At 44.5% G+C, this 10,159-nt stretch overlaps 2 protein-coding genes across 5 annotated transcripts in view; both read right to left on the bottom strand.

Annotated features, from left to right (window-relative positions):
• The window catches only part of phf19 (PHD finger protein 19), a 15,825-nt gene extending 10,651 nt beyond the window's left edge, over positions 1 to 5,174 (bottom strand). For all 4 annotated transcript variants that reach the window (XM_015023573.1, XM_015023571.1, XM_015023572.1 and 1 more), the window contains exons 1-7: positions 4,895 to 5,174; positions 4,230 to 4,413; positions 4,069 to 4,150; positions 3,796 to 3,909; positions 3,598 to 3,695; positions 3,373 to 3,521; positions 3,204 to 3,299 (exon numbers count right to left, since the gene is read on the bottom strand). In XM_015023573.1, the coding sequence (XP_014879059.1) occupies positions 3,204 to 3,299; positions 3,373 to 3,521; positions 3,598 to 3,695; positions 3,796 to 3,909; positions 4,069 to 4,150; positions 4,230 to 4,412 (722 nt within the window). In that variant the 5' untranslated portion in view covers position 4,413; positions 4,895 to 5,174. The remainder of the gene's footprint in view (positions 1 to 3,203; positions 3,300 to 3,372; positions 3,522 to 3,597; positions 3,696 to 3,795; positions 3,910 to 4,068; positions 4,151 to 4,229; positions 4,414 to 4,894) is intronic.
• A 1,296-nt stretch (positions 5,175 to 6,470) lies between these two features.
• Positions 6,471 to 10,159, bottom strand: part of LOC106940750 (fibrinogen C domain-containing protein 1-like) — a 23,338-nt gene continuing 19,649 nt past the window's right edge. The window contains exons 8-9 of the mRNA XM_015023568.1: positions 6,853 to 7,032; positions 6,471 to 6,783 (exon numbers count right to left, since the gene is read on the bottom strand). Coding sequence (XP_014879054.1) covers positions 6,524 to 6,783; positions 6,853 to 7,032 — 440 coding nt within the window. The 3' untranslated portion in view covers positions 6,471 to 6,523. The remainder of the gene's footprint in view (positions 6,784 to 6,852; positions 7,033 to 10,159) is intronic.

The following is a 10,159-nucleotide window of genomic DNA, read 5'->3' on the forward strand; positions in this document are numbered from 1 at the left end:
TCTAAGGTAAAAACCCAGCACATACAGTTTCCATGTTTTTTTTTTTTCATCCAGACGGCTTCCCGCACCCCCCTGCAATGGCATGGCGCCCCCCTTAGGGGGCGCACCCCACAGTTTGGGAACCTCTGCTGTAGCTAAACAATTAGATAAAAAAATTCAATTAGAAGAAATTAAAAACGTTGTCTTATCCCTTAAAAACAATAAGTATCCTGGCCCCGATGGTTTCATAAATGAATTCTATAAATGTTTCATAGACAACGTTACTCCACTCTTATTGGAAGCATGCCGCTTTTCTCTAGAAACTAAAACAATTGCACCGTCCTCGTCTGATGCTACAATAGTTGTGTTGCATAAAGAAGGTAAGGACCCCACTGACTGTGGGTCATATAGACCATTATCGATGCTTAATGGGAACGTACGCATTCTAATTGGTATTAAATGTCATAATAAACCAAATCATACATCCGGATCAAACCGGATTTATTGTTGGGAGGCATTATGGAAATAATCTGCGTCGGGTATTAACTATGTTTCACCAAAAAGAAAATTAAGCTATGACTGCTGTAATAGCTTTAGATGCCCAAAAAGCTTTTGATCGCGTGTCATGGAAATACCTTATTGAAACGTTAAAGAGGTTTAAATTTGGGCCCAAGTTCATAGATTGGATACATACATTATATTCATCCCCACAAGCGGCTGTAAGAGTTAATGGTTTCAGGTTGGCAAGTTTCAAGCTGGGGCTCGGATGCAGGCAAGGGTGTCCTTTGTCACCCCTTCTGTTTGCAGTTAGCATTGAGCCATTGGCCCAGCTTATTAGAGACAATGATGAAATTAAAGGGATTTTGATTGGTACAGAGGAAGATAAAATATCTCTTTACGCAGATGATGTACTTCTGTATCTGTCTGATCCTACATCATCAATACCACGTCTGAGGGAAATGATTTCTGCTTATGGTCATTTTTCTGGCTATAAAATAAATGTTGATAAGACAGAGCCAATGGATGCCAACAGCAATATTCCACTGGGGGTTAAACAACAAAGCGGCTTTAGGTGGCCTAGGGAGGGCATTATATACCTAGGCATCAATGTTCCTCTTTCATTAAATGATTTGTATCATGTCAATTACAACAAAACACTGGATATAATTAAGAAGGACCTAGAGCGGTGGTCAGCATTGCCTTTGTCCCTCCTCGGTCGCATTGAAACTGTTTGTATGAATCCGTTACCCAGATTATTCTATTTGTACCAGATGTTACCTGTTGGCATACCAAAGTCTACGTTCGTTGAATTGGATAAAATGATATCAAAATTCATATGGCAAAGCAAGCGCCCTCGCATAAAATATAAAACACTACAAAGAAGTAAGACAGAAGGTGTTCTCAATCTTCCTGTTTTAAAATACTATTTTTGGGCAGCTCAGTTAAAGCCTTTATGGATCCAACATGATTCTCAAACAAGATGGCTGAGCATCGAGCAAGCAAAGTGCTCAGTACCATTAAAGGTATTGCCATTTTTAGGTATTCCAGTAAAGGAACTGCCATTGTGGATTAACTTTTTCTAAATGGGCTGACCAGGGCTTACATTTCTTCATCAGTTGATCGACAGGAACAACCTTATGTCATTTGAAGAGTTATGTGGAAATTTTCATCCCCAGAAAAGTGATTTCTTTTTTGTCTGCATACAGGGAAAGAGTACTAAATCCCACACCAATAAAAAACTTCCTAATTCATTTCCAAAAAGGGGGAGGAGATAAACATTTATAACAAAGATATATGGGGAGTTTCTGTCATGAACCTTAACGAACCCACTTGGACAAAACAAAGATGGGAGGCAGGGACGGCCCAAATAATTTCTGACGGAACAAGGGAGGGAGTCTGGACTGAGGCACATCGAGCTACAAACTCAAATATGTGGCGGGAATATAAATGGAAAATTATTGGCAGGGATTTCAGGACCCCTGATGTCGTTGCTAAGATGGCTCTTAAATTATCAAGCTTGTGTTGGAGGATCTGAGGCCCAGCAGTCGCCAATCATACACACATTTTGGTCATGCCCCAAACTTTTCAAAACCTTTGGGACGAGGTGATCAGGGCTATAAACCAAATCTTTCAAGAAGTTATACCAAAGGATGTTACAGTTGCATTACTTGGTGTTATATCAGCTGGTCTGCTAGGACGGACCAAAGTACATCTGTTAAAGGTCCTTTTTACAGCAGCCCTGAAATGCATTACAATCAGGTGGATGGAATTGGAACCACCTTCCTACGACTTGTGGGGTCAAAAAGTAAGGGACTTATGTCAAATGGAAAAGATAACCTACTCATTAAGACTTCAAAAAGCTACTTTTATCCTGCGCTGGGGGCCAGCAGAAGCTCTGTTGATGCAAATGAGTCCAGCAAGTTTGGCTTTTGGCATAAGGTGTTTAGCCATCCCGCCCAAAGTGTATCCTTATTTTAAGATTGTATGGTGATGAGTCCACAAAGGTGATGCTGAAATCATGAAATGTCATGCTGAGATGTTTAATCTATAGAAACCTTCACATTGACAACACTTGTGTTGTTAAGTACTGCTGATGTGTGGCTGTGTAATTGCTCCGTAAAAATTATAAAAATTTAAGTTCTAAAAAAAAAAAAAATTGCAGAGTCGTGTTAACCAACCCAACCCTTCAACAACCATGACATGGTTGTTGAAGGGTTGGGTTGTAGTTCCTTAAGGAACTACAGGTGAATTTCATCCACCCCCTTTGGGCCTGCCAGGTCTGACCGGCTTCCTCCCCCACCACCGGAGCCAACTTACCATCAGGTAGTGGTCAGCGGACAGCTCCGCACCTCTCTTCACCCGAGTGTCCAAGACATACGGCCGCAGATCCGATGAAACGATGACAAAATCGATCATCGAACCGCGGCGGCCTAGGGTGTCCTGGTGCCAAGTGCACATATGGACACCCTTATGCCTGAACATGGTGTTAGTGATGGACCATCCGTGACGAGCACAGAAGTCCAACAACAGAACACCACTCGAGTTCAGATCGGGGGACCGTTCCTCCCACCCACGCCCCCCCAGGTCTCACTGTCATTGCCCACATGAGCGTTGAAGTCCCCCAGCAGAACAAGGGTCAAAAGCTGTAGGTGGTTAGAGGTTGCCTGGCTGTGAGAAAATGAGCAGCCCCATCCAGTTGCCCTCAGGGCCACACCAGGACCCACCTGTCCCCGAACATCATGGCGTCCTGCAGGCTCTGGGTGCAGGCCTCATGGAACCACTGCTGACATCTGAAGCACTGCAGCATCTTCAGGTACCACCTGCAGACATAGCATCATCAGTATCCAGGTAACAGCCAGCACCTGCAGAGAGCTCTCTGATTGGTCGCCTTACTCTCCAGGCCCGCCGCAGTAGCAGTAACAATGCTGCTGATTGGTCCGATGCTGAGAGTCCCAGTTCAGCGCCGCCAGATCGTACGGCAAGACCTGCTTCATTGCCCACAGTGCCTTGGCTATCGGACCCTTCCTCAGGGCACCCCCCTTCTGAGAGAGAGGGAGAGGGTGGGATTAGAGAGAGGGGTGAGAGTCAGTGCCATAGTGGACAGAGGACAGCTGGTACCCGGACAGCCAGAGCGAAGACACAGCGCCTGCAAAACCAGGGGCTGAGGTCGGTGGCGCTGCCCTCTACTGGAGGAACGTGGCACAGCTGGTGGAAGCCTGAAACAGAGCAGCTGATGTCATAAGGCTGCTGCCCGCTATAGGCCCACATGCTCACTGGAGCCTCACCTAGCTACCAGGACAACTACAGCAGACTCACCAATGCCACACTTTCCACAGATCAGGATGCCATTGTTTGGCTCTGATTGGCTGCCGGAGTTAGGCTCCGCCCCCTGGCACACCGAGCAGCGAGGCTCTTCCCCTGGGATTCCAGCTGCAATGTGACTGGACAGATTTTAGTAGCTGAATGAGACAAACAGCGCCCCCTCTGACCAAAACATGGAACAACATGAGGTTCTGACCGTTTCAGTCAGAACGGTTCCGGACCGACTAATGAATGAAGACATGACCTATGACCCTAGGATCCCCTCACCGTGTTGTATGTCCTTCCAGAGAACCCAGAACTTGGAGTTGTCCTCAAATGTGACGAAGCAGCTCTGCCTTTGAGGGCTCACCTGTCCACCAATCAGAGCATCACACTCAGAGCTCCCGGCCAATCAGAGCAGAGCGCTGACAGTTTGCAGATAAACTCACCCTCTGGATCTTCCCCACGTAGTAGAGACCATCTGACCAACGGCAGAGAACAAACTGACCCTCAGTCAGGTGAGGCTCCGCCCCCTCATCGTCCTCCAGGACCCCGGTGCTGTGGCAAGCCCCGCCCCCTGGACACACCTGAGGCTCCAGACTGCAGAAGGGTTCGGTCGGGTTCTCAAACATCCTGCAGACAGACAGGTGAGACACCTGAGTCTCCAGGCTGCTGAAGGGTTCAGTCATCTCCCTAAGCGACCGACAGACAGTTGGAGGAAACAGACAGTTGCTCAGTCTGCGGCTGTGATTCATTCCTGGACTCTCAGGGGGTTTCTGACAGGTCGGAGCATGCGCAGTACATCCTCTGATGATAAACCGTTAATTAACCTGCTAACCACAGAAAGCAGCACACCCTACTGCTTTATTAGCGGCCGGTAAAGCCGCTAATAACTTCGGTAATAACTGTATTAATAACTGTGGTAGTAACCCCGGTAACCTAACTCTAACCCGTTACTGCCAGTAGCTGCCGTCTTCCTCTCTGGTTCAGCTCCGGACCCAGTTCTTATCGTAGTTTCTACATTCATACATCTGACACTGAGCTGTTCTGACAGACAAACTGGGTCGGACCGAACCGGACCTGTGTCAGCCAGCAGAACCCGGCCCGGTCTCACCTCCACTTAAGCGGTCACGGTCTGTCCTCCTCCCGGTCGTCAGCGAGCCGCTCGGGGTCCGGTGGCCGTGAGACGGCAAAGGTTCAGTACCGGCTCAGAGAGTCTCTGGGTCCGCTCTGTCCTCAGTCTCCGTCTGGTTCTCCGGTCTCTGTTTCGCGGCACTGAACTTCAAACTCTCTCAGCCGCCATTTTTTTCTTTTTCCCGCGAATCACAGCCTGTTCTTTTTACGCTGTCGGCTTGGTCACGTGACCGAATGACCGCCCAGTAGAGTGCTACGGTAAACGGTCCGGGCTGTGTGTTTATTAAAAAAAAATTATATATATATGTGTGTGTGTGTGTTCCGGATAATGCAAAAGGAGCAACATCATGATTGTCAAAAGCAAAGAAGACACTAAATTATCTTTCCCTGACTTCACCCTGTCTGGCAGCATCCTCCAAGTTACTGATGAGGTCAAATATTTGGGACATTACATCACCGCTGACCTGTTTGATGATAGAGACATTTACAGGCAGTGTTGTATGCAATATGTTCAAGCTAATATGCTCCTTGGGACATTCTCTATGCGCTCAGCATCTGTCAGAACTGGACTCTTTGAAGCATACTGTACTCCGATGTACACAGCCCACCTGTGGACAGAAAAAGCAGTATGCATAAATTACATATGCATGTACAGTGATGGCATGAGGATGCTGCTTAGATGCCCCGATGCAGTAGAGCCAGTCAGATGTTTGTTAGTGCCATTGTGCTGCTGAGCTTTGAAACATTATGACCAGATGTATGTGTAAGTTAACAGACTCTGTAAATAGCATCATTCACACTTTGACCAATCCTGTTCAAAGCTCAGTGAGGTTCTTCTCTAGTTTTTGTCATCACTGGCACCTTAGTTTATATGGCAGCGGATGATTATTTTATTTTTATTGTTGTTTTTGTCATGTCTATTTATTGCTTTTTTTATGGACCATAAAGAAAACATGGTCCATAAATGGTCCATGTTTGTGGATCATGACATAGGATTATGGACCAATAAATATGATTGTTTTAGACACAAACCAATCCTATTGATTTGTGTCTAAATAAATAGGATTGATTGACTGACTGATATCTACATCAGATAATAAATTGGACATCTTATATATATATATATATATATATATATATATATATATATATATATAATCTATAATGATGTATTATGTTATGTTTACTATGTTTATCATGTTCCTTGTTTGAATGGAGCAAACTGAAATAACTGGACCTACTCTGCGTTGAGGTCCTCTATACTCTGCTGAAGGGAAACGGCTCTCAGGTGGATCTGAGGTGAAAATCTGACAGAACTAATAGGACTCAAATGGATCAGAGCCTAAATGAGGGGAAATACTATGAAATATTAAAGTTTTCTGACCATTTGTCTCCATATTAAAGTTCTGGAGATGTTTCGTGGTTATTATTTTCACGTCAGAACATCTCTTCTATGTTTATCTCAGTCAGACCAGTTCAATTCAAGGCTGTTTAATAAATCCCACAATCACTCATCAATATGACACAGAGCTGATCATCAGATAGCACACAGAAGCTCAGGAATAGATCAGAACAATTTATTAAAGAGGGAGGGTTCTCTGGTCCAGGTTCAGGACTCTGGTCTTCTGGGTCGTATCTTCATTTCAGTGAACCGCAGAGAGTACTGCCAGCCGGTCCAGCTGGACCATTCCACACCGTCAGCGTAGGAGGCGTGGCCTCCTCTCAGGTACTGTCCATTCAGGTTGGAGGTATGGCAGTTCCGGTACCACCACGCCCCCTGGTAGTACGCCGCACAGTTGTTCTCAGATTGGTCCTGGTCCCGGTCCTTGGTGGTGAACCGCATGCCCGAGTGTTTGAGGAGAGAATCTCCTGTAGGAGGCAGAAGGAGAGGACCGTTTGGTACGCTGTGGTACTGGGTTGTACTGTGTGGTCCAGTACCTGCTGTTCCAGAGTAGCCGTCTACGGTCAGTGGGTACCCGTCCTCCTCCGGGTTCACCGAGTCTCGACCGACAGAGAAATCTGAGTAGTGAGCGAACGCCGTGGCGTTATCAAAGTCAGCCATGTCGATACGCAACTCGTAGCCTCCTGACCTGGTGAGGCTGTAGATCCTCTGAAGGCCTGAAACGGGCAGACAGAGTGATAGTTAGCATACTAAGGGGCAGTGTTACCATGCTAAGAGTGCTAACTCTCACGGTAAGTGGGAAGTTAGCATGCTAAGGTGTCTCATTCAGACGTCCATGTTCTGATCAGAGTTCATGTTTCTGCAGCTAGCCGATGGTTCTATCCTAACATTAGGGTCATTTTTAATCACCAAAAACCAAAAGTAAATTATAAATGACTAAATTTTTATTTTTTGATAGACTTTTTTTAAGATTACATTTTTGAATTGCCTTTTTTCAAATTTCTATTTTTGCAAATGTCCATTTTTCCCCCATAAATCTATCAGCTGAGGTGTTGGAGAGGTGAAGCTCCAGGAGACATTCGGAACTTTAAATCAGAGCCGTTGGGCCGTTAATCTGGAGATGAGCATCAATAGTGGGCCCCAACAGCTGGGGCCTTCGGTTGGGGGCCCCCAGCTGTCAGGCCCGATGGCTGGGGGCCCAACGGTTGGGGGCCCCGACCCCACCCCATTACTGGGTCATCTAACATCTGAGATCTTTTTTTTATTATGATCATCATCATATACAACAAACATGGTATCGGCATCAGATGTATAGAAATCTAAAGAGCCTGAGGAAACGACCCAGGCTGCTTCCATACATACAGAAGAAACGAAGCAAACAAACAAAAAGCCATCAGGGTTTCCAGCAGTTCCAGATTGTTTGTCATATGATCCAGTTCTGCATCTTGATGTTTGTCCATGAATTTTAGAGATGAGAAGAGGTGGCAGAGTCCCTTGTGTGAAAAGTGGGGAAAGATGGTTTGGCTTTAAGAAAACGACATTTTTTATTGAAAAACTTGCCCATAATAATGATTACATTTAATAACCTTTTGAATTTATTTTCTCAGAGTCCCATAAATAACATCTTAGAAAATTCAGGTAAGTTTGGAGTTTTAGGGAAAAGCCAGTGGTGCACATCATCACAGATTTACACATTCATATAAAGATGTTCAGTCGATTCAATGTCACAAAGTGAACAAGTTTTATCATCGACAGCAGATCGAAGTCTAAGGATTCCTTAGAGGGAAAAACACCTGAGAACATTTTGAAGTGGACTCCTTGGCTTTGGAGGACCGCGAAGATTTAAATCATTTGTTTGGATTTTTTCCCTTTGAGCCTTTGAAGAGAAATGTGATATAAAATTTGGATTTGATACAAAAGGAAACCAAGTACTAGTAAAGCATTCCCTAATTTTTGAGTTCTTTAGTTTATGACCTGTGACACTGGTCCCAATAGTCCAGGCAGATCCGGGTTCTGTAATCTGGGATCTCAGAAAAACATTTAGCTGTACATCAAATATTTGGGGGAATATCTCTAATAACTCTTTGAAATTCATTTTTATTTATTTGCAGGTTGACGTCTTCAAAAGACATAAAACCTCCATTATTTAATATCACAGACCAAACGCCTTGTTCTGGCCAGTTATGTGCAGATTGATTATTAATTTTTCTGTAACATCAGTTCCTTAGGCAGTGTTGTGTGGGCTGCAGTTATAGATTCATCTCCAATATAATGAAACTTGCTGCTGAGAGAAGGAAAGTTTCACAGGCAGTTTTTTAACGTCAAAGTCACATAAGGAAACTAACTCCGCCCAGATTAGAGAATATCTCACCTGGAATATGGAACCATAATTCATTTTGATTTGTTACAAAGACTGAAGCCAGTTTATTTTTAATGTGCTGTTAAAATCTATGGCCTGCAGTCGTCCATCTTCAGACTGTTTGATTAAATGACCTTTTCTGATAGTTTTCTGTTTCCATATAAAGTCAAAATTCATCCTGTTGATAGATTTGATTGCTGATATTCCTCATGTATATGCAGGATAGATAAATCTCTCTGTGTCCATTTATTTAAATGAGTTTTACATTTTTGAAGTTTCTCCCAAATATTCAGATTTATGTTTATTAATATGCACCCAGATATTTGATGTTGGATTTTACAGGAATATTAAAAGCAGTAGATGAAGGACAGTCTTCTAGAGGCAAGATTTCACATTTGTTTAAATTGAATTTAAGCCCTGAGGCCTTTGAAAACATTTCAAACTGAGAATTTTATGAATTTCATTCAGGTTATTTAAGAAGATGGTTGTGTCATCAGCCAGCTGACCAATAGAAACTCGTTGCCTAACACTGATAATTTACCAAACTGAGCGTTAAATGATATGGAAATTATTTCTGCAGCAGTAATAAACAGCAAAGGGCAGATTGGACAACCTGGTTTTATACTTTAAATCTGTGGAAAACACACTGAACTGTTTCTCTTTGTAAAATGTTTTAATTACATTAATAAATTTATGTCCAAATCCAAATAAACCTAAAGCTTTGAACATAAATTCATGTTCTATCATATCAAAGGCTTTATAAAAGTCTCAAAATAATACAAAGCCTTCATTTTCAACCAACTGGTTATAATCAGTTAAGTCCAAAATAAGCCGAATGTTATTATGCATAGAGCCCCTTTTATAAACCCAGACTGAGTGTCAGATCATTTCTGATATGCCTGATTTTAACCTGTTAGCAAAAATGTGTGTCAGGAGTTTGTAATCATTATTTAATAGAGTTATTGGTCTTAAATCATCAGGAAGAGTCGGATCTTTTCCAGGTTTAGGAATGAGCGAAATGACACCTTGTTTCATAGTGTGTGTTAGACATTTTCTAAACACAAGGGTTCTGATGTGAACCCAAAATGTTTAAAAGAGTTACTAGTTAAGCCATCGCAGTCCGGAGCCCGAAGGCTGGAGCCCTGAGCCCGGAGCCTGAAGGCCGGAGCCCGGAGCCTGAAGGCTGGAGCTGGGAGTCAGGAGCCCGGAGCCTGAAGGCCGGAGCCTGAAGGCTGGAGCCCGGACCCTGGAGCCTGAAGGCTGGAGCCCGGAGCCTGGAGCCTGAAGGCTGGAGCCCGGAGCCTGAAGGCCGGAGCCTGAAGGCTGGAGCTGGGAGTCCGGAGCCCGGAGCCTGGAGGCCGGAGCCTGAATGCCGGAGCCTGAAGGCTGGAGCCCGGACCCTGGAGCCTGAAGGCTGGAGACCGAAGGCTGGAGCCTGAAGGCTGGAGCCCGGAGCCTGAAGGCCGGAGCCTGAAGGCTGGAGC

The sequence above is a fragment of the Poecilia latipinna genome, unplaced genomic scaffold (assembly GCF_001443285.1).
Source record: "Poecilia latipinna isolate Pla-1442-1.1 unplaced genomic scaffold, P_latipinna-1.0 Scaffold3345, whole genome shotgun sequence".
Classification (NCBI taxonomy): domain Eukaryota; kingdom Metazoa; phylum Chordata; class Actinopteri; order Cyprinodontiformes; family Poeciliidae; genus Poecilia; species Poecilia latipinna.